Source organism: Castor canadensis, chromosome 2 (genome assembly GCF_047511655.1).
Source record: "Castor canadensis chromosome 2, mCasCan1.hap1v2, whole genome shotgun sequence".
Lineage (NCBI taxonomy): Eukaryota > Metazoa > Chordata > Mammalia > Rodentia > Castoridae > Castor > Castor canadensis.
The window spans coordinates 50,033,450-50,058,132 of NC_133387.1; the positions used below are offsets into that span (position 1 = coordinate 50,033,450).

Here is a 24,683-nt window from a genome sequence, read left to right on the forward strand (position 1 = left end):
TGGTGGCTATAAATGAAAGGTAATGTCTTTAACAAGTTTCTGTCAGCATAATTTTAGTTATGTTATATATTTTAGAATAATTTTAACTGAAAATTACAGTATACTCAATGGAAAACAATTGAGCATTATTGTGTACATAACTACAAGGGAAGAGGCTATTTATCAAATGTCAGACTCTCCCTCTTTATACTTTGGCCTTTTATGTGTGCAGATGATGTCTCCCCCTAAGTTTCAAGATGTTTTCTGCAGTTGAAAGTTCATGCCCTCATGCAGAGTTCAGTATAAGACATGAGAGGACTGAGCAGTGAGAAGGAAATACAAAGGAGAGCTTTCTATTGTGCTCCTTTTATCAAGGAGGAGAATACTTTCTGAATCTCTCTAGCCAACTTGCCCACACAGGGCTAGGTCTTAAGTCCATTCCTGGATCAATTTCTAGCAAATGGAAATGTGATGGTCTTGACTGGCTTGGACCAAGCCTTTACTAACCATCAGTGTTTGCTTCAGAATACAGTAATATGCCCTGCTCTGTGGGAAACCAACTTCTGTTATGCATTACCTCATTTAGAGAGGAGGGAAGTACAAAGTGAGGGGAAAGTTCTCAAAAGAGGGAATTGAGGGAGAGAATGGAAAAAGATCAGCAAATGCAGCTCTTAAAAGGTGTACGATTATAATTTCATAAAAGAGAGATAAGTGTTGAATGGGGAAATGTTCACCGTATATTATTAAATTTTTTTTGATACCCAATGTTATCTTTTTTTTTTTAATTTTTATTTTATTCATATGTGCATACAATGTTTGGGTCATTTCTCCTCCCTGCCCTCCACCCTCTCCCTTACCCCCCCCACCTCCCCGCCCCTGCACCCTTCCTTACCCCCCCTTATCCCCTCGCTACCTGGCAGAAACTATTTTGCCCTTATCTCTAATTTTGTTGAAGAGAGAGTGTAAGCAATAATAGGAAGGACCAAGGGTTTTTGCTAGTTGAGATAAGGATAGCTATACAGGGAGTTGACTCACATTGATTTCCTGTGCATGTGTGTTACCTTCTAGGTTAATTCTTGATCTAACCTTTTCTCTAGTTCTTGGTCCCCTTCTCCTATTGGCCTCAGTTGCTTTAAAGTATCTGCTTTAGTTTTTCTGCGTTGAGGGCAACAAATGCTATCTAGTTTTTTAGGTGTCTTACCTATCCTCATACATCCCTTTTGTGCTCTCACTTTACCATGTAATCAAAGTCCAATCCCCTTGTTGTGTTTGCCCTTGATCTAATGTCTGCATTTGAGGGAGGACATACGATTTTTGGTTTTTTTGGTCTTTTGGGCCAGGCTAACCTCACTCAGAATGATGTTCTCCAGTTCCGTCCATTTACCTGTGAATGATAACATTTCGTTCTTCTTCATGGCTGCATAAAATTCCATTGTGTATAAATACTACATTTTCTTAATCCATTCGTCAGTAGTGGGGCATCTTGGCTGTTTCCATAACTTGGCTATTGTGAATAGTGCTGCAATAAACATGGGTGTGCAAGTGCCTCTTAGAGTAACCTGTGTCACATTCCTTTGGGTATATCCTCAAGAGTGGTATTGTGTTGAATATATTTAAAAGCAATAAAAACTATTTGGGTCATTAGCCAACCTCCTAAGCACTTGTGCCTCATATTTTCTTATTTACACAATGCTGAGTTTTATAACCTGCATAATAGGTTATAATTAACATTGCATATTGGTGGTTTTGATTCCTGATGACTTTCCTCAGTGGGCTAATAATGGCCATTGTGATGACATAATGAGTATTTCTTTCATATTGTCCATTTATGTCATTACATTGTCCCTTAAATACCAGCAACATTTTCAGAGTTGGTGGAAATTAGTTGTAATTTTTTAACTTCTGGTTAGTTGAGGCTGGTTCTCTACCTTCTCAGCATTTTCTTCACTTCTAGAAATGTATAACGTGGGTTCTTCAGATTCTCACTTCAGAATAGTTACATTTGATTAAGAAAATTTATATACAGTCAGCAGCTTTCATCAAGTTACTGGGAAGCAGTGAAAGAGAAATCTAGCACTTCTAGTTAGGGCCCCAAGGTGACATGTCACCTTAGTTGCCTCTTCCCCCCTCATGCCCAGTGGTTAAGTAACAGGCAGTATGACACAGCTTCATTGTGCTCTTCTTTGGAACAAAGCAAGCTTACATGTGACACTTGTAGCTTGTGTCCAGGTCCTTTGATTAATTGCTTGCTTTTAAATTCAATTACACAACTTCCCAGGTGACATGAAAGTTTTAAGAAATCTGCTTTAACACTCCTTGTTTTCTCAGAATTTGGTTCTTTGATTTGAGGTGATACATTCTCTTGGGGACTGAAGCAAAAGTAGGTCCTCTTATTCCTTTTATTGTTAGGAAACAATCTTTGAAGTCCATTGTTACCGTTGTGAATTGGTCAGAGAAAGCATATGCAAGCAGAGCCCTGTCTTGTTTTAAAGCAAGAAAATAGGGGTGTGCATACAGTATGCTTGATGTGGTGTGACCATGATGCAGAAGGGAGTTAGTGAAAACTTCAGGGAGTTAATGACCCACCTGGCAGAACCTGCAGGACTTTAACATGGCTTTGGAGTTCACTGATTGCTTAGGTACCAATATTTTATGGGAGACCAACGATTTTAACGTCCTGGAACTAGTTCCAGTAATTCTATTTCTGAGTCTATATCCAAAAGAAAGACTTGACAGCAGGGTTGCAAAGAGACAGTTGTACAGTTGTGTTCATAGCAGCGTTATTTACAATAGCCAGCAAGTGGACATAGCCCTTACCCATCAGTGGAAGAAAGGATGAACGGTATTGTACATGTGTACAGTGGAATATTGTTCAGGCTAAAAGGAAGTTCTGGTACATACCACGTGTATGAAACTGCAGGACATGGTGCTAAGTGAAATGAGCCACTCACAAAAAAGATGCACACGGTGTGACTCACATACATGAGGTATCTAGAATGTGGGTGCCAGGGTCTGAGAAGAGAGGAAAATGGGTGTTACAGTTTAGTATCTGTAGAAGTCCGGTTTTGTAAGATGAGATATGAATACATGTCATATTGAACATGCATTTATTAAGTGGTCTCAGATGGTAAATCATACGAGTTTTTACTACAATTAAAAATTTTAAATACGTTTATTAGTAATGAGAAAAAAGATCCTGAGACTCTCCCTTATTATTGTCAATAGTCCTTTACTTTCATTATTTTTTTTTATTCTCATTTATGGGTAGGCTTGGGTGACCTTTACCTCTGTTCCTGTAATCACAACACCTACCTTAATTCAATATGTTTAAAAGCAGAGACTATATGTGATGCCTTTTAGGCCATAGACTGCTCTAACACTCATCTTGGGAAGTAAACAAAGCACTGTGAAGCTTTTTCTGTGAAAAATGGCTTTTGTTTTGTTTTGTTTTTATTTTTATTTTCATTTTTTTGAGACAGGTTATTGCTGTGTAGCTCAGGCAGACCTGGAACTTGTAATCTTCCTTCCTCTGCCTCCCAAGTGCTGGGGTTAAATGTGTGTATCAACATACCTGGTTTTGTGATGTTTTTGATAACATTTGAAAAGACTGCAGTTTATAGATTATATAAAAGTAATCTATATAATCTATAGTTTATATAGACAAAAATTATTATCCTTGTCTATAAGTTGTCTTTCAAAAAAAATTAAACTATTGTCCATCTCTGGAATTAAAACTTTGAGGATGTGCATATATTAATTGCTCATATTAGCAATTCTGGATCCAGATATCCAGGATTGTCCATTTTAAAGCTGCCATTTCTGTGATTTACTGTGTGGTGTGAGTCAGGTGTTCAGTATCCTGAGGGAGCTAACCTGTATCAATTGGAGTTAGAAAATAGGGCCCCAAGATAAATCCTTTTCCCATTAGAAAAGATTGAGGTAGGTTTTTAGTTTGTTTGTTTGGGTTTTTAAGAAATAAAAGATTAGAGCTGTAGAACACCTGGAAACAATTGCAAGACTTTAAAGATTTGGTATTCGAGTGGACGGCTCAGGTCTTCGGGGGCGGGATGTTTGCAAAAGACAGAGTCCCACCTCAGGTCACCCAGAGCCTCACTTCAGTCCCATGGTGACCTGTTGAAACATGCTCCCAGGTCCTATGTTTTCAGAAGCTGGAGAGTAGGGCGCCAAGTGACTGCTGACCACAGGTATGACTAGGTGTTCAGACCTTTTGTACCAGAACTGTGCTTTGTAACACAATAAGGGGAACTTTTCAACCTGCCTTAATTTTAAAAGTTTTAATTGGAAGTTTCCCTAGTTTCACTGCATTGTGTCACTTGGGTTTCTGTGAATTATTTGGGTCTTCTATAGAAAAGATTAATTTAGATTAAAATCTTGAGCTAATTTGAAAGTATGTCTTCTGATACTATAAATTGAGATAGAGCCTCTAATGAGCTAAAGTAGAGAATCCTTTGAAATGTCTTTGGTGCAAACACTCCATAATTCTGAAGCAAAGATATTTTGTACTTGTTTACTGTTTTAATGTCTTCATTTATATCATTCTCTGGAATGGAAACCAGGTCCTGTTCTTATTTGAGACCAGAATTCAGAATGGTAATTCTTCCTTAGAAGGAATTTCTCTCTCTAGGTGTCAATGACGTGGAGTCAATGTTAGGGTGATCACGTGTATACCACTGTAACCTGTACTTTCATCATGCTAACCAGTCATTTCTATCTACTCCAGCCTTTAAGCGAAGGTCTAAGTACCAAAATAACACAAGTAAAACCAAATAATGATGACCATGGCATATTCCAGGAGGAAAACTGTACAGCCATTATCACATTGCATCATCACATTGTAGCTGGCAGGGAGGCTCAAGCTGTCTAGTAAACATGAGTCCTGAGTTCAAACTCCAATGCCACCCAAATAAAGTTACATTGTAGAAGAATTTTATTTAAATGGCAAAATAAAATAAGTTGTTCTAAAGTTTTTAAAAAGCCACAAAATAAAGTGTACAGAATAACCATTTTTATTTCAATATAACATACGTATTTTGGTTATTCATAAAAATGTGAAAATATATGTAATTTTTTAAAGACAGATTAGAAAGACACACAAAAATTGTTATTTAACAATGACATTTTCTCTGTTCTGTGAACAGTGAGATATTGAATGATTATTCTTTTTACTCTTGATTTATAGGTTTCTGCTTTAAGCATGTTGTATATTCACTTTATCAGTTTTACAATTATGAAAATATACTACTTGTTATGAAAATAAATAACACAAAATCAATCACACTTTTTTGACTCTGTAGTTCAGGCTTTTATCAATTTAGATTGGCATTATTGATTCAAATTTAAAATTTTTTTTTTATTTTTAAAATCTTTTGTTTTATTTTGTGGTTCTGGGGTTTGCCAGCCTTTTTTTGTGTTTTTTCTTTTTTTCATTTTTCTTTTATTATTCATATGTGCATACAAGGCTTGGTTCATTTCTCCCCCCTGCCCCCACCCCCTCCCTTACCACCCACTCCACCCCCTCCCACTCCCCCCCCCTCAATGCCCAGCAGAAACTATTTTGCCCTTATCTCTAATTTTGTTGTAGAGAGAGTATAAGCAATAATAGGAAGGAACAAGGGGTTTTGCTGCTTGAGATAAGGATAGCTATACAGGGCATTGACTCACATTGATTTCCTGTGCGTGGGTGTTACCTTCTAGGTTAATTCTTTTTGATCTAACCTTTTCTCTAGTTCCTGGTCCCCTTTTCCTATTGGCCTCAGTTGCTTTAAGGTATCTGCTTTAGTTTCTCTGCATTAAGGGCAACAAATGCTAGCTAGTTTTTTAGGTGTCTTACCTATCCTCACCCCTCCCTTGTGTGCTCTCGCTTTTATCCTGTGCTCATAGTCCAATCCCCTTGTTGTGTTTGCCCTTGATCTAATGTCCACATATGAGGGAGAACATACGATTTTTGGTCTTTTGAGCCAGGCTAACCTCACTCAGAATGACGTTCTCCAATTCCATCCATTTACCAGCGAATGATAACATTTCGTTCTTCTTCATGGCTGCATAAAATTCCATTGTGTATAGATACCACATTTTCTTAATCCATTCGTCAGTGCTGGGGCATCTTGGCTGTTTCCATAACTTGGCTATTGTGAATAGTGCCGCAATAAACATGGATGTGCAGGTACCTCTGGAGTAAGTCTTTTGGGTATATCCCCAAGAGTGGTATTGCTGGATCAAATGGTAGATCGATGTCCAGCTTTTTAAGTAGCCTCCAAATTTTTTTCCAGAGTGGTTGTACTAGTCTACATTCCCACCAACAGTGTAAGAGGGTTCCTTTTTCCCCGCATCCTCGCCAACACCTGTTGGTGGTGGTGTTGCTGATGATGGCTATTCTAACAGGGGTGAGGTGGAATCTTAGTGTGGTTTTAATTTGCATTTCCTTTATTGCTAGAGATGGTGAGCATTTTTTCATGTGTTTTCTGGCCATTTGAATTTCTTCTTTTGAGAAAGTTCTGTTTAGTTCACGTGCCCATTTCTTTATTGGTTCATTAGTTTTGGGAGAATTTAGTTTTTTAAGTTCCCTGTATATTCTGGTTATCAGTCCTTTGTCTGATGTATAATTGGCAAATATTTTCTCCCACTCTGTGGGTGTTCTCTTCAGTTTAGAGACCATTTCTTTTGATGAACAGAAGCTTTTTAGTTTTATGAGGTCCCATTTATCTATGCTATCTCTTAGTTGCTGTGCTGCTGGGGTTTCATTGAGAAAGTTCTTACCTATACCTACTAACTCCAGAGTATTTCCTACTCTTTCTTGTATCAACTTAAGAGTTTGGGGTCTGATATTAAGATCCTTGATCCATTTTGAGTTAATCTTGGTATAGGGTGATATACATGGATCTAGTTTCAGTTTTTTGCAGACTGCTAACCAGTTTTCCCAGCAGTTTTTGTTGAAGAGGCTGCTATTTCTCCATCGTATATTTTTAGCTCCTTTGTCAAAGATAAGTTGCTCATAGTTGTGTGGCTTCATATCTGGATCCTCTATTCTGTTCCACTGGTCTTCATGTCTGTTTTTGTGCCAGTACCATGCTGTTTTTATTGTTATTGCTTTGTAATATAGTTTGAAGTCAGGTATCGTGATACCTCCTGCATTGTTCTTTTGACTGAGTATTGCCTTGGCTATTCGTGGCCTCTTGTGTTTCCATATAAATTTCACAGTAGATTTTTCAATCTCTTTAATGAATGTCATTGGAATTTTGATGGGAATTGCATTAAACATGTAGATTACTTTTGGGAGTATCGACATTTTTACTATGTTGATTCTACCAATCCATGAGCATGGGAGATCTCTCCACTTTCTATAGTCTTCCTCAATCTCTTTCTTCAGAAGTGTATAGTTTTCCTTGTAGAGGTCTTTCACATCTTTTGTTAGGTTTACACCTAGGTATTTGATTTTTTTTGAGGCTATTGTAAATGGAATTGTTTTCATACATTCTTTTTCCGTTTGCTCATTGTTAGTGTATAGAAATGCTAATGATTTTTCTATGTTGATTTTATATCCTGCTACCTTGCTATAGCTATTGATGATGTCTAGAAGCTTCTGAGTAGAGTTTTTTGGGTCTTTAAGGTATAGGATCATGTCGTCTGCAAATAGGGATATTTTGACAGTTTCTTTACCTATTTGTATTCCTTTTATTCCTTCTTCTTGCCTAATTGCTCTGGCTAGGAATTCCAGTACTATGTTGAATAGGAGTGGAGATAGTGGGCATCCTTGTCTGGTTCCTGATTTTAGAGGGAATGGTTTTAATTTTTCTCTGTTAAGTATAATGCTGGCTGTAGGTTTGTCATATATAGCTTTTATAATGTTGAGGAACTTTCCTTCTATTCCTAGTTTTCTTAGAGCTTTTATCATGAAATGATGTTGGATCTTATCAAAGGCTTTTTCTGCATCTATTGAGATGATCAAGTGGTTTTTGTCTTTGCTTCTGTTAATGTGGTTTATTACGTTTATTGATTTTCGTATGTTGAACCACCCCTGCATCCCTGGGATGAAGCCTACCTGGTCGTGGTGAATAATCTTTTTGATGTGTTGCTGAATTCGATTTGCCATTATTTTGTTGAGGATTGTTGCATCAATGGTCATTAAGGAGATTGGCCTATAGTTCTCCTTTTTGGAGGTGTCTTTGCCTGGTTTTGGGATAAGTGTAATACTGGCTTCATAAAATGTGTTTGGCAGTTTTCCTTCCCTTTCTATTTCATGGAACAGTTTAAGGAGGGTTGGTATCAGTTCTTCTTTAAAGGTCTGATAGAATTCAGCAGAGAATCCATCAGGTCCTGGACTTTTCTTTTTGGGGAGACTCTTGATTGCTGCTTCAATTTCATTTTGTGTTATAGGTCTATTCAGGTGATTAATTTCCTCTTGGTTCAGTTTTGTATGATAATATGTATCTAGAAATCTGTCCATTTCTTTTAGATTTTCAAATTTATTTGAATATAGGTTCTCAAAGTAGTCTCTGATGATTTCCTGGACTTCCATGGTGTTTGTTGTTATCTCCCCTTTTGCATTCCTAATTCTACTAATTTGGGTTTTTTCTCTCCTCATTTTAGTCAGGTTTGCCAGGGGTCTATCGATCTTGTTTATTTTTTCAAAGAACCAACTTTTTGTTTCATTAATTCTTTGTATGGTTTTTTTGGTTTCTATTTCGTTGATTTCAGCTCTTATTTTTATTTCTCTCCTTCTATTTGTTTTGGGATTTGCTTGTTCTTGTTTTTCTAGGAGTTTGAGATGTATCATTAGGTCATTGATTTGGGATCTTTCAATCTTTTTAATATATGCACTCATGGCTATAAACTTTCCTCTCAAGACTGCCTTAGCTGTGTCCCATAGGTTCCGGTAGGTTGTGTTTTCATTTTCATTGACTTCTAGGAACTTTTAATTTCCTCTTTTATTGCATCGATGATCCATTCTTCATTAAGTAATGAGTTATTTAGTTTCCAGCTGTTTGCATGTTTTTTGTCTTTACTTTTGTTGTTGAGTTCTACTTTTACTGCATTGTGGTCCGATAGTATGCATGGTATTATTTCTATTTTCTTATATTTGCTGAGGCTTGCTTTGTGCCCTAGGATATGATCTATTTTGGAGAATGTTCCATGGGCTGCTGAGAAGAATGTATATTGTGTAGAGGTTGGATGAAATGTTCTGTAGACATCTACTAGGTCCACTTGATCTATTGCATATTTTAGATCTTGGATTTCTTTATTGAGTTTTTGTTTGGATGACCTATCTATTGATGATAATGGAGTGTTAAAGTCTCCCACAACCACTGTGTTGGCATTTATATATGCTTTTAGGTCTTTCAGGGTATGTTTGATGAAATTGGGTGCGTTGACATTGGGTGCGTACAGATTGATGATTATTATTTCCTTTTGGTCTATTTCCCCTTTTATTAGTATGGAATGTCCTTCTTTATCTCATTTGATCAATGTAGGTTTGAAGTCTACTTTGTCAGAGATAAGTATTGCTACTCCTGCTTGTTTTCGGGGGCCATTGGCTTGGTAAATCTTCTTCCAGCCTTTCATCCTAAGCATATGCTTATTTCTGTCGGTGAGATGAGTCTCCTGTAAGCAACAAATTGTTGGATCTTCTTTTCTAATCCATTTTGTCAAACGGTGTCTTTTGATGGGTGAATTAAGTCCATTAACATTAAGCGTTAGTACTGATAGGTATATGGTGATTCCTGCCATTTAGTTATCTTAGTTGTTTGAAGGTTTGATTGTGTGTACCTAACTTGATGTTACTCTCTACTGTCTTGCTTTTTCTTATCCTGTGGTTTGGTGCTGCCTGCCTTTTCATGGTTAAGTTGGGTGTCACTTTCTGTGTGCAGGATCCCTTGCAGAATCTTTTGTAATGGTGGCTTTGTGGTCACATATTGTTTTAGTTTCTGCTTATCATGGAAGACTTTTATTGCTCCATCTATTTTGAATGATAGCTTTGCTGGGTAGAGTATCCTGGGGTTGAAGTTATTTTCATTCAGTGCCCGGAAGATCTCACCCCACGCTCTTCTTGCTTTTAATGTTTCTGTTGAGAAGTCTGCTGTGATTTTGATGGGTTTACCTTTGTATGTTACTTGTTTTTTCTCTCTTACAGCCTTCAATATTCTTTCCTTAGTTTCTGAACTTGTTGTTTTAATGATGATATGTCATGGAGTAGTTCTATTTTGATCTGGTCTGTTTGGTGTCCTGGAGGCCTCTTGCATCTGTACGGGAATATCTTTCTCTAGATTTGGGAAATTTTCCGTTATTATTTTGTTGAATATATTACGCATTCCCTTCGCTTGCACCTCTTCTCCTTCTTCGATGCCCATGATTCTCAAGTTTGGTCTTTTGATGGAGTCAGTGAGTTCTTGCATTTTCTTTTCACAGGTCTTGAGTTGTTTAATTAACAGTTCTTCAGTTTTTCCTTTAATTACCATTTCATCTTCAAGTTCTGAGATTCTGTCTTCTGTTTGTTCTATTCTGCTGGATTGGCCTTCCGTTTTGTTTTGCATCTCTGTTTCGTTCTTTTTTCTGAGGTTTTCCATATCCTGGCTGTTTTCTTCTTTATTGTTGTCTATTTTTGTCCTGAGTTCATTTATCCATTTATTCATTGTGTTCTCTCTTTCACTTTGGTGTTTATACAGTGCTTCTATGGTTTCCTTTATTTCTTCTTTTGCTTTTTCAAATTCTCTATTTTTATTGTCTTGGAATTTCTTGAGTGTCTCCTGTACATTTTGGTTGACCCTATCCGGTATCATCTCTATAAAATTCTCATTGAGTACTTGTAGTATGTCTTCTTTTAAATTATTCTTGTGGGGTTCATTGGGTCCTTTGGCATAGTTTATCTTCATTTTGTTGGAGTCTGGATCTGAGTTTCTGTTCTCTTCATTCCCCTCTGGTTCCTGTACTAATTTTTTTGCTGTGTGGAAACTGGTTTCCTTGTTTTTTCTGTCTTCCTGTCATTGTCCTTGGTGTTGTTACTGTCCCTGTACTGTGTGTAATTAAGTATTTTCTAGCTTGTAATAATAACAATGGTAATATTGAGAATGGAAGAGTGAGCTGAGATGGAAAGCAAGAAGTTAAAGAAAAGGCGAAAACAAATATACAGACAAGAGGGAGAAAGCAGAACAAGGTATCAGACAAGAGAGTTTCAAAGGTATAAACAGGGAGTGTTAGTGTTCTAATCGACAGTAAGCTGGTCCGCGTCTTCCCACGCCGTATGGGCGCCGGCCACTGGCGGCCCCGGGGGCCCTCCTCGGTTCTCCGTTTAACGTGAAGTGGAGATTCTCTGTGCCGGCTGGAGATGTGGAGGTGTCAAAGTTATGCCTTTTCTCGGTGATTATGCCTGTAAAGTGTGTCTCCAGCGTCTCTCCACGATTTCACTATAGGAGGGTCGCTTTCTGCTTCCTACCTCTAGCCGCCATCTTGGAATTCCCAAATTTAAAATTTTTATGCTGCTACTTGGCTGTTAAATTGAACACTGCAGCATGAAGCAGGCAGCTGTTTTCCCGGTGCAGTTTTCAGGGGGTGGTGCTTAGCATGTAGGAAGTGACAGCATGACGTGACTTTAAGTTAGTCATGCTTTCTTAGACCCAGTGCTTACAAGTTGTGTGCATGTGTTTACAGTACAGATGTATTTGCCACAGCAGAAAATGACTTTTTTTTTTCAGTATTCTGTGCTTCGTTTTCACACTCTTCACTCATTGTGAGTTGTTTTACCTGAAGTGGTTCTCAAGTCTTGAAAGGTCGTCTCTCACTTTGGAAGCCTAGAAGGTAACCTCTGCCAGCTCAGAATGTCCATTAAGCAGGTTTCACAAATGATTCCCATACACGTGTGTCATTACATGCCCTGTCTTAGCAAGTACTTTGTTCACACTGACCTTATAGAAGTGGCCATATATTTTTACAGTTGTTTGCGAATCTGTCTCTCCCCTGAACACAGGACACCTATCATGGCAATGATCATCCAAATAATTACCATCTGTTAAATGCTTACCATGTGCAGAAATAGCACTCCCACTTTGCATATATTACTTCACTTCAACTTCCTACTATTAGTAAAAGTAAACCGTATCTTCTCCATTTGATAGATGGAAAAACTAAGGCTTTAGTGTTAAGCAAACTGTCATGTCAAGACAGAACTCTGAACTCTAGAGAAAGAACCAAAAATATAAACCAGAAACTATGTTGTTCTGGATGAATTGGTTTAGTGGTTCCCCTTATGAACAAGTGTGTCCTCAGAAGTGCATGATGCTACCTGATTATTCTTATAACCCTTATATGAACAAAATAGGTTCATCCTGCCTTACATACATCACTCTTACTAATTCTGGATTTTAGAGGGCCATGATGTCATGCCAGTGTTTTAAGTTCCTACTTTCAGGTATTGCTTCTGAGTTTTATAGCTTGTATCTAATTTTATTGGACCTAAAATCAGAAAAATAATCTGATTGGTTTATTTTCCTTATGCCCCGCCCCACAGCCCACTCCTGACTGGTTAATAATAATACCACTAATAGCTATCACTTATTGAGTGATAAGTGCGTTATACACAAGGATCCTATGAAGTGGGTTTTGTTCTTTCCCCATTTTATAGATGAAAAGATGGGGGCTTCATTTTACATACTCATTCATTCATTGATCTAATAAAGGAGTACCTTGAAGATCTGAATCCATTTTTTCTGGATTCTGGTTTGAATCAGGACTCTGTGTCTTGCTGTTATTATTTGGGTCGGTCACCCAGTCTATTTCTGTATATTAGTTTCTTACCTATACAGTGGGTGGTGAGCTGCTTTACCTCATCCTTGTGGTGTGGATTAAATGAGTTACTAAACCAAAGTGGCTTAGAATAGTGCTTGACATACTGTGGTTGCTTAGTGTTAGGCACTATGAAAATAATTACCATTAATAACATTAATATTCATGAGATTTTAATCATTGAAATAACATATTAAACAATATAAAAGTAAATGGAGTGAACTGCATCCCCCTCGCACACCTCCTACTTCTGTTCATGTCAGCATGAACCATTGACACCTCTTGGTCTCTGACCTTCCAGAACATTTCCTATACTTTTTTTCTTTTTTGGCAGTATGAGGGCTTGAACTTGGGGCCTTGCACTTGCTAGGCAGGTTCTACCATGTGAGCCATTCCGCCAGCCATCATTGAAAACTATTTTAAATTGTCCTTTGATGAGTTAAAAAATCCAGGTTGAAAGTGAACATTTTTATAGTGTTCTTGAGAATGGGAAACTACAGAGGCAGGAGACCAACTCATTTATTCAGTGAGTATTCATCTGATGTCTGCTTTGTTCCAAGTGCTTGAGTAACTGCTGGGATCCACAACAAATACAAACCTGAATCCAACTGAATTTCTCTTTTGAGCATTTATTTTTTTTTCTTTTTATTTAGGATATGATGTTTCAGCTTCTCCGAGGTCTGGACTTTCTTCATTCTCACCGAGTAGTGCATCGCGATCTGAAACCACAGAACATTCTGGTGACCAGCAATGGACAAATAAAATTGGCTGACTTCGGCCTTGCCCGCATCTACAGTTTTCAGATGGCCCTTACCTCCGTGGTGAGTAAAAAAGGGCTGCCCTTTCATTAAATTGATTTATCCTGTTTTGAATGATAACCTCCCCCGACCCCCACCATGCTCCTAATGTTCTTACTGTCTGCAGTTAGTCCCTAGGCACAATGTCTTTGCACTTTCGCATACAGCAGTGGTAAGTATTCTGCTTACTGCTATGGACACATCCAGGATGGGTTTGTTGTGGACAGGACTCATTGCAGAAATAGTCTGTTGCATCTTAGCCACCAGAAAGGAATCAGTTACAAGTTTCCAAATGCTTTTTGCCATAACCACTGTTTTCAGAGCTGAGTATGTAATGATGCGGGAACACACAGCTTGAGCTCAGGGTAGAGAGGGCATTAGAAACATTGACCCATCTGCATCATCCTGGCTTGAGAAGCAGCCAGTGCCTGCCCAGGTGTGATAAAGCACTCCTCTGAAGTTGTGGGGCTGACCATGAGGAAGAAATTAAGTTAATTGTGAAGTTGGATGACCCTTGAACAAGTAGCCCTGCCCTGTGGGTGAAGGCTTCATCTGAGCCAGAATAGCCAGAGTGAACCCAAAGGCCCTGTTTTGGCAAAGAATGATGGTTATGAGATCCTGTTCTTTGTCTCCTTTCAGATGCAAAACTGTAATAGCTATTTGGTTAGCTTTTATTTCTCCTTATAGTTCCTTGTTTTTGAGATGAAGTTTTGTGGAATTCTGCACCCCCCAACTATAAAAAGAGCAGCTTGGAGGTAGATATTATAACCCTTTTCTTTGAAAATCCTGTTTTATGCACAGTGGATTTGTACGAAGATACAAAAAGGCAAGGAATGTCTATGCTAATTGTTTTGGGGCTGGAAGGCTGATGGAGAGAATCCCTTTGATTTGATGAAAGCTACAGAAATGTTACCCTCAAATGCATTAAGTTAAGCCTTAAGAAAAGAATCCAGCTGGGCATGGTGATGCATTTCTGTAATCCAAACCACTGTAAAGGTGGAAGTAGGAGGTAGGAGAATCACAAGTTCAAGGCCAGTTCAAGAAAAGACCATATCTCAAAAACAAAATACAAACAAAAGGGCCAGGAGTGTGGCTCAAATGGTGTAGCATTTACCTAGCAAGCATGAGGCCCTGGGATTCTGATCCTCAGGATCACAAAAAGACAGAGAGGGGCAGGGGGAGAAAAGAGAGTCCATCTTCAGCCTTGAAGAGGTTCTCAAAACAGGGGCAGCACTGGCCTGAGTAGTGAGTGGGGGGCATTGTTGAAAAGTAATTGGTGGTATCTTTGGCCATCACAGTGACTTGGGGGATAGGGTGGCTGCTTCGGGCATTTAGTTTTTTTGCTTCAAGGAAGCTTGTATCATGCACAACAACAAAAAATTGTTTCCCCAAATTGCAGTAATGCTTCAGCTGAGAAGTACTAGTTCAGGAGAGAAGTTGGAAATTCTGCTATATGCTCCCTCCACCCCCACTTAGACTGTGAATACTATAGCCAGCACATGTAGAGCTCCTCACATTCCCAAGTTCATGTACTATACCCAGAGCATCAGAATTTCCTCCGAAGAAGATTTATGTTGCCATTGTTGAGAGATAAATCCTACCATTTCCTCTTTGCCCAGCATACACCAGTACTTTTGAGAAGATAAGACACAAGCTGATGTTTAAAGGATAGGCCTGGGCTTGGGGTGGAGTCAAGCAAACGCTTGTATTCTTACATAATCACAGGAGAAAGGGCTGAGCCTGTGTGTTTCCCCAGTGGGAAGGGTGAGGTAGGCTTAGGCTTCCCTAGGAAGTCATTGTGCATGTTGTTTTGGGGCCCTGGGGAGAAGCTTGAATAGGCTTTGTGATCCTGGAGAGTCATGGGGGCAGATGAAGGAACTGATCTCCTAGGGTACATTAATCAAAGGAAGGATGAGCTGTAACTGAGCAGACACTTTATTTTAACCCCCACCCAAGTGGGCCCTAATAAAAACAGGAAACCCAGTTGTTTTTTTGTTTGGATTTTTTTTTTTTTTTTTGCTTGTTAAGTTGGAGGAATGATAGCCCAGCTTGTGAGTAATACCAGTTAACATTCCATTCTTGCTGAAAGTTGGTATGTTCAAACAGAAAAATATATGCTGATTATTTCATATTCAAAGAAAAGGGGAAAGGCAAGCATAAATACAGTTTTTCCCTACCTAGTTTGTACGGGGTACTCTGGATTTTCTGTGGTGCCCTTCTGTGGAAATTCATGGCAATAGTAAAAGGTATGTTTCCCAGAGAATACTACATTTTAAAATATTCCCACAGTTTTATATTTTCTACTTAAAGGAAAAATCCACTTAATATAGTGCTGCTTTGATTTAAATACACAATTAAAAACTGAAAAATCACAGGTTTTCAGACAGAACTGGTATGTATTTTTAGTATCGCTTGAAGAGACTACACTCCACTTCCTGGAAATGTGAAAACACATTTTTCAGTAGGTTATGTCATACAGGAACTGGGAATCAACTTAATTTGTGGAATGGTAAAAAAATTACAAGTCAGCTGATCTCACACTGACATCTTACTGCCATGAGAAATGCTAACATAATACTTACTTTCAGAGCCTGATTCATATGTCCTTTTCTGTTACCCCCCTCCAGAAATTGATCCTTCTTTTCTGCCTCAATGTTTTAAAGTAATGTCTTTGATAATATTGCTTTTTGTCTTGTTTGTAGTTATTTTGAGGTTTTCTTTTTCATCAAGCTGTAAGTCCTTTAAAAGCAGATGCTGCATCTCATTCACCTTGTTTATTTTGATAGGCATTTAAGAAACACTTTTGATGAATAAATTGACAAATGCCAATATGTAGATATAAGCAGTTGATTTACAATAAAATTAGGAAAAGAGTTACTTCACATTTAGTGGTCTCAGTATTCCTAAATAGCTGCTTGGTGGTACTGAGCTGAAGGTTGGTGGTACTGAGCTGAAGGTTGGTGGTACCGAGCTGAAGGACTTACTGAAAGTTTATATATTAAAACGTCTGAAAAAAAAAAAAAGTCTGAGCCCATTTTGCACTGTCATCCTGATTGAGTCATTTGTGGGTATTGTGTTCAAAGTCATGAAAGCTATGTGCTCTAGCTCAGTCTCATGTTAGGAATGAAAGGATGATTTGAACCCAAGTTCACAATCTGTTCCTTATATTTATAGTCATTTTGTCTGCTGCCTCCTGAGTGAATTAACTGTATGAACGGAACTTCCTGTCTTGAACAGAAAGCTGTGGACATGCAGGAGTGTAGCATATAGTAATTCTACCACTTGTTTGAAGACATGTTTTTTAACCCATGGTGTTTTGGTGTTAGCAAGCTTTAGAAGAGGTTTCATATTTCTTCAAAGATAATTAACATTCTCCAAATGGAAGAATTTTACTGTCTCTCTATCCTTGTTGATACTGTATTTCTGTAAACGTGATTTTTATATTTGGACCATGGACAGTAGCTTGTACTCCTAAGGTCTTTCTAAAAATACCACAGTGTTCTTACATATAACCTAGACCTTTGAGAGGCAGTTATAAATATATAGTTTTAAATAGGTACTTTCCATAGGGTATCACCTGATAGATCCTGCACTATAATTTCTGAACCAGTATGTTCTATGCCACTGTTCTTCTTTTCTGGATTAAGAAAATAGTTGTTCTAGACAGGTGAGCTTTTCAGTCATCTTAGTGTATAAACCTTTATACACCATTGTTTATTATTTTATATTTTTAATGAAAACGTTTCTCTTTTTTGGGGGAGCGGGAGGAGTACTGGAGTACTGGGGTTTGAACTCAGGGCCTTGAGCTTACTAGATAAGTGCTCTACAAATTGAGCCTTGCCTCCAACATTCTCCTTAGTTTGTTTTTCACATAAGGTCTCATGCTTTTTGCCCAGAGCTGGCCTCAGACTGCAGTCCTCCCATCTCTGTCTCCCTAGTAACTAGGACTACAGATGAAGCCTGGCACTCTGTTATTCTTTTCATAAATGAAACATGTGATACATTGGCCTTTTTGGTAGAATTATCTTAGGACAATCATAATAATTCTGAACTAGTCAAAGCGGCAGATAGTATGCAACATAAGTGACTTAGCTTGTCTCTACTTGATAAATTGGGGACTTATTTCAAGGTTAAAGGACACTACAGATATCTGACTTTACTAAGCTGCTTCCAGTATGACACTTAGGTATCATGATATACCTAAGTGCTCTATATACACTAATGCTCTATATACACTAATATATGTATTCTTGCTGCTCTATATACACTAATGCATGCACTGTATAGGTGCATTCATGATAAAGATTTATACATATTTCAGTTTTTTAAATCATTTGTTGAGGTGAAAACCCACCTCCTGCATAAAACCCATATTTTCCTGGCTGTCCTTGAGACCTCCATCCCACACCAGGACATTGAAGTTTCCCGGAAATGGGAGCTTTATGCACTCATCCTTCCTCCTGATGGCAGATTTTCCCCCTTCTTTGTTCCCCCTGAACTTAAGTACATCTGTTTGTAGGCCTGTGGGCAAAGCCTGGCAATGCACTGGGATATCCCTAAGCATGCATGTGAGGTCCCTTGTGGGTCAAGAAAGAACTGGAAATGTAAAGAGAAATGGGGCCTATTAAACCTAGCACCTGATGAGGGTTGTTTTTATGAGAAAAATTTCTCCAAAACCATGAAAAAAATCATTTTCTGTTAACCTACATCAAACTATTATATTTGTGGAATGTCAAAGAACCCAGGTTTCAGAGAGATCTTGCCATTGTATGTAAGTAGTGTGTAAGAATCATGACTCTCACACTTCTATAATCTCTGTGGTAAAAGTGGTTTAAGAATGCATACATATGTGACTGTTGGCATTACCTACAATTATATTTAGAGTCATTCTAAAGTCAACTTCCCATGTGAAATGTAGCATATGACACACTCATTTTTGTCTGTCAAGTAAGGAAAATCAGACCAGCCACTCAGCCAATATTCAGCCACCCCGGCAGCCTCATTGAGGACTCTAATGAAGGCCAGTGACCAGCAGCCCAGCGGGGAGCAGTCTTCTCTTCTGTTTATGATGCACAATCTTTATTATTTTGTTTACTAAACCTAACCATATAGCATTCAAGGTGATTCAGCAGCTGTTGGAGTTGATGTTTTAGAAACTCTTTATCAACCATCTCATTTTGGAAGTGGAGAAACTGAAATTCAAACCAAATTAAGTCTGAATTCACCAGATAGATTGTAAAAGGTTTGTAGAATTCTAATGCTTACATCCTGGCTCTCACCCACAATCTCCACTTCCCTTGTCTCTCCACTGACAACTCCAGTACCTCAAAGGATCTCAAACTATGCTCTGAGAAACTCTCATTTCTACAAAAAATATCTAGATGTTCTACAAATCTTTGAGTCCATTTTTAAATACACATATATACATAAATGTATATGCATATGTAAATATATACATAAATATTATACAGTATATATGCATGTGTATTATATATGACCAGGGTTTGAACTCAGAGCTTTGTGCTTGCAAAGCAGGTACTCTCCCACTTGAACCACACTTCCAGTCCCTTTTGCTCTGGCTATTTTGGAGGTGGCGTCTTATACAACTATTTGCCAGGCTGGCCTCAAACTGAGATCCTCCTGATCTCAGTCTCCCAAGAAGCTAGAATTATAGGCATGAGCCTCTGACATCTGGCTTGAAATATAGTAAGTCTTGTTAAAATTGTAACTTTTAAAAAAAAAAACCAGCAGGTGCCACATCTTGACTCAGTGAAACAGGAAACAGTGTGGCATGAACTGGTGCCTCCTGGTTTTCTTTTTAATGAAGACTTTAGAATAAAACTTCTTACATGCTTATGAAACTGAGTATTTTGCATACATATCATTGATAATGAAAAAAGATATCTCTCATTTCACTCCTGTTTGTGTCCACTCCCTAATAGTCATCCAAGTGCATATCGTGACAGTGCATGAATTGTGCTATACTCACTGCACGTGAGACAACTTTCTGAAGTTTTTATACCTAGATGTAAGTGCCAACACCCAGTCAGTAAGGTCAGTCTCTCCTCAGGACAGTCATACTCTTGTGGATAGGAAGAAGTCTGTGCCCAAAAACGAGGTGATTCCTTTTGGTACCTCTAACTTTACCTCCTGAGATGAAGTCCAGAATTGGCCTGCCTTAAATCAGTCCTTCTCTGCACTGAACAGTTTTATAGTGTGTTCAGAACCATTATAAAATCTTTTAATGTTAATCTTTGAATTACCATTTATTTAAAACACTAAAAGAACTTTTTGGATTCAGGCAGAAACTTTTTTTATAAGCTTCAGGGAGAAATGTAATTAAATGAAGAAGTGGCTCTCAGTCATCAAATAATTGCTGGTCACTGTCCACATGCCAGACACTGTCAATGAACCTGAGTGATGATGGTGAACAAAAATGGATAAATTTTTTGCTATCAAAGAGCTTACAAGCAAAATGGAGAGATGAAGATCTCAATAAAACAGCGACACAAAGGAGTGTATAGTTAGAAACAGAGATAAATGCAAAAAGGAAAAGGACATGGTTCTGCCAGGCCACATGACTCAGGAACCTGCAGAGGCCGGGGATCAGGGAAGCCCTCACTGGCCTCCCATGCCAGGATGTGGGGTGCTTAGTGGTGATGAGCACACCCCTTCCAGAACCTGTCTATATACACGCCCCATGGATTTGCACATGAAGCAGCCTGACCACTGTGCTTGTTTTCTGTGTATGTGTTTGGAATAGCTCATTGTATAGCACCCAGTTGGCTCTACCAAGTGACAAAGTGAAGGCAGAATCAGAGATCGGAGAACAATGTCATCTTTTACAGGAGAAAATAAATTGTTTATGCTTGTTTCCTCTTCGTGCATGTTGTATTTACTATGGAGACCTGGCAAGGTTTGTGCTTCAGCTTAGGCAGCTGAGTTGCTCCCACAGAAGCCTTCAAAGGCAGCCAGTGCACACTGAATAAATCAAACCAGTGCATTACATGAGGATAATGGAAAAAACCCAAAGCCCTGTCGCCTCAGCACCTCAGTGAAAGTGCAGGACACACCTCTGAAGCAGGAAAGGCTCCTATGACTCCCTCCCTGCTCAGCCTCTTGCCATGACACAACCAGGTCTGTTTTGTTAAAACTTCCAGTTGCCAGTACATATTTCATATTAACAATGGAGTGTTTGTGCTGGTTTCGTTTTCACTTTCACCAGTGAGGGAAGTGGAGCACAATGGGGGCAGTGCACAGAGCTGGGAACAGGACACGTTTTCTTCAGGATTCCCAGGGCTGGGTACGTGGAAAATGCCAAAGCCAAAACAAACATGAAAACCCATCCAGATCCTCTGTCACACATTCTCAGAGGCAATAAAACACATTCGGAGTTACCATCTGATAGGTTGACTCTACCTCACAGTAACAGCAAACACTGATGACCACTGTGAGAACTTCTTCCATGCAGAAAGAGGATGAACTCCATACTGCATAGAAAGGTGCTGTAGGTGGGTGTGCATGCGTGTGGGTATCTAATTACACCGACTATATTTGCAAAGTGAATCAAATGACTGCTGTCCTTGTTTGTAAAAGATAGCCATTCATTTGACTCACCTAATTCTAGCTCCTTCATAAATGGTCACTGTTGCAAATTAGTTCTGGATGAAAACAAGTTTAACTGTAATGCTCCTGCCTGGAGGATGTTTCACTCAGGGAAAGGTCTGGATGTTCCTCACTTCTCCCATACATGTGTTCAGCTAGCATGTCTTATCAAGGTATGGAATAGATAGGGTCTGGTTGTCACCAAACTTTTTTTATATCCCATCATAAACACTCCATATGGTGCCCTTCAAATCTCAGAAGCCTGAGACCAAATTGAAAAATAAGAACACTATATTAATGTGGACAAGACCAGATGCTTTAGAGAGCTTGTGCAAGTAAAGGTTTCTCAGGGTCCAGAAGATGACAACATGTTGTCGCCTCTTTACCTTTTCTGTGCTGGGCCGGGGGCAACAAGAAAGAACATTTGTGAGACAATTCCATCTTCTGTATTTCCTTAACTCAAGAGTTTTTTCATACTTAGACTATGAGATATGGTCTTGGAGTTGAACATAAAACAATATATCTGTAACTTGGGTATTTGTGTTCTCTTTGATTCTTTAGATAGGTGAGCTTCTCGTTTTTTACAGCCGTCACTACTGCCTTGTAAGGAGGGGAAAGGTAGCCATGTCTTTGTTTTTAGCTGGGCTTCAATAATCTTGTAGTTATAAAATTCTGTAACATTGGACGTGCTCATTTTTATTCACTCAATCCAAATTTTGTACTGTTTTAGTGTTCCCCATAGTGCCGTCCTTGCACATGGAAATTACTTAAGAAATACAAGGTGGATGAATGAATGAATGAGTCCTCATGATTCTCCTGTGCCTAAAGAATGGATTTCAGACCTATAACATGGCATACAAGTGTTGTTTTGTAGTCCATCTCCAACCTCATTTTCTATCTTCCCATCACCCTTCCCATCCAAAGACAACCCCTGTGCACATAAACACATTTATCATGTAGTTCCATCAAACATCTCACTATTCTTTGAACTTAATTGTTTCCCAACTCTGCTTTCATAAATGAATCGATGAATGAATTTCCAACTCTGCATTTTCCGTGTTACTGCTTGTTGCATTGCATCATCAGTTATAAGCACCTAAAGATTTTTTTGTGTTTGTTTTAGACGCAACTTTCTGCTAATCTTCCCAGCTGCCTGCGTCACTCCCTGATAATAGTGCGGGCTCCAAGGGAGTAACATTTACACTTTGATTGTCTGTCTGAACAGCCATTCCTAACCTTCAAATAATCATTATTGTGTTTCATCCTGCCTTACTCAATGATAAGCCTTCCTACACCTCCCTAACTTGAGCACTTTTGTTTTCTGTATGATACCTTTTCCTTTAAAATTAAAACTTCTTAGACTCTTTGGAGGAAACACAGTATGTGAGAAAAAGGTTGAAAGTGCCTGTATTGCAGTCTCTTATTTTCTTTAGTCCACTCAAGTCCTTGAGAAGATTAGGTACATGTTTCTGTTCGCTGTACAAGTCCTTCTAAAAGTTAAGGTCAAACTTCTAAACAATTATTTTGTAATTTCTGTCTCATTTTATTAGCTTTATTGCTACTTTCGCAAACTTGTTTTTAAATGATGCTCTTTAGGTAGCTGTTCCTTCTTTTATAACCTCTGCCTTCGGTTTTCCTTTGCAGTAGGGATTGAAACACAGGGTGAGTGATACTGTTGCACCCAGCATATGTAAGGACACCAATGATTTTTAAATCCTCATAAATGTGAATGTTAAACTTGACAGTTGGCCGTGGAGGAATAATCTGCCTTCAAGTCTTGGGGAAGCATCCAAATGAAAGAAGGGAAAAGCGTAGGAGAATTTACTCTAGTGCTGCTCATATATTTATTTTGAAGGCTTGGCAGAATCTAAAAACGGGGCTGTAAATTTAACAGCTCAACCATAAAAACCCCAAAATAAGGAATAAAAAGCTCTACTACTTCTAGGTTTGGATACTAAGATAAAGTTACAAATTTTATTTTTTTCTGTTGTCTTAATTTTTTTTCAGTTTCTAAAACTGTCCTTCTTTTACTTCTTCCCTATTTTTTATTTTGACTAATTATTGCTTAAAGGTTACCAATGCTTTGAATTGTGTGGAAGTGTTTTTTCTGAATACTTGGCTGATACACTTCAGTTGATAGGTTTCATGGTGGTGTTAAATACTGTCTGCACCTTATGTAACGCTGGGTGATTTTAGTAAGGTAGGGACCGCACATGGTATCAGTTCTTGTGGGAAAATATGCTTCAGTGGCTTACTGGCACTGGTTTTGGAATGTGGCATTTAAAAGTACCTTTTTACAGTGGGAAAGAATTCTGTCAAGAATAAACAGTCTGACCTTGTTAAATGGGCCAAGGTCTGTCTGTAACCTAGTTCCAGAAAACTAGCTTTTACTAGTTCAGAAAAAGCAAATTAGAAGAAAAAATACACAACCAAAGCTTTTGTAAAGGATAGAACAAGTAACTATCAAGAATGTAAAGCAAATTCCTAAACTGATGATCTTCCCATATATTCACAAATATTTCTTCACCTGACTATAAAACCCCCAGTTTTTGCAGAATGGATGAAAGATCAGGATTACAGTTAGTCAGAAAAGCAGATTTTCTTTTTCCTAGAAAGACAGGACTGATTTATAGAAGGGAACAGGAGGAGCAGCCATGCACCATGGACCACCGTGGGAAACCAGCAGGTTCAGGGTGACGAAGGAGGAGTACAAATTGCCAGTAACTCCCCATTGTCCACAGTCTGTGTTCTCTGAGCTCTGGAATGCAATAGTTGTTCTTAATCTTTCTGTCCATTCCTATTTTCCCACCCACCCCGCGATCTGCCCACCTAGACCGTTTTCCTCCTCCTAGAAGCAACCTGCCGTGAGATTTTAAGCCTCCATGTCCTTGAATATTCTTCGCCTGTGCTCACATTGCCTTTCCCCTCCTAAGCCTAACACACTCACTCTTTGAGACTTAGTTCCAGTGCACCTCCCTGAAGTCTGCCTGACTCCCTAGGATAGCCCCACACGTCCTCTTCTATGTGGTTTTGATTTGCCTGTTATGGAGTAGCTCTTCTGACAGTATCCCATCTGTTTGGCCTCTGTCAACCATTTTAACAAGGTTGGCATTGTACAGTACCCATTTCAGCACTTATGGTACCACACAGACCCATGGTAGTGGCTCAGTGAGTGAGTGTAGAATGTGTATGTGTGATAAAATAAGAGGTTTCTAAATAGAGGAGGTGGAGGAGGCTGAGGTCTGGAAGGATGCCTTCCTCTAAACACTAGCTTCCCTGAAAGGTGCCATTACAGCTTCTGCCTGCATCCATCTTGAAATTTCAGCGCCAGGAACCAGTTTGTCCTGTTAGTTACTTTTCTTAATTAAAATCGGTGTTTATATTTAGATTATATTCTGAACCAAAATTTCGTTGCTTTTACTGAGATACATGACTTGTTGGTTGGGTGTTATCATAGAGTGCACAAGAGCTCAATGATATTTGTTCTAATCACAATCTTTGTAATGTCAG

The 24,683-nt window shown here is 38.7% G+C and overlaps 1 protein-coding gene across 1 annotated transcript in view; it reads left to right on the forward strand.

Moving 5' to 3' along the window:
- Cdk6 (cyclin dependent kinase 6) overlaps positions 1 to 24,683 on the forward strand; it is a 207,078-nt gene that overhangs the window by 80,341 nt on the left and 102,054 nt on the right. The window contains exon 3 of the mRNA XM_074064745.1: positions 13,425 to 13,592. Within this exon, the coding sequence (XP_073920846.1) occupies positions 13,425 to 13,592 (168 nt within the window). The remainder of the gene's footprint in view (positions 1 to 13,424; positions 13,593 to 24,683) is intronic.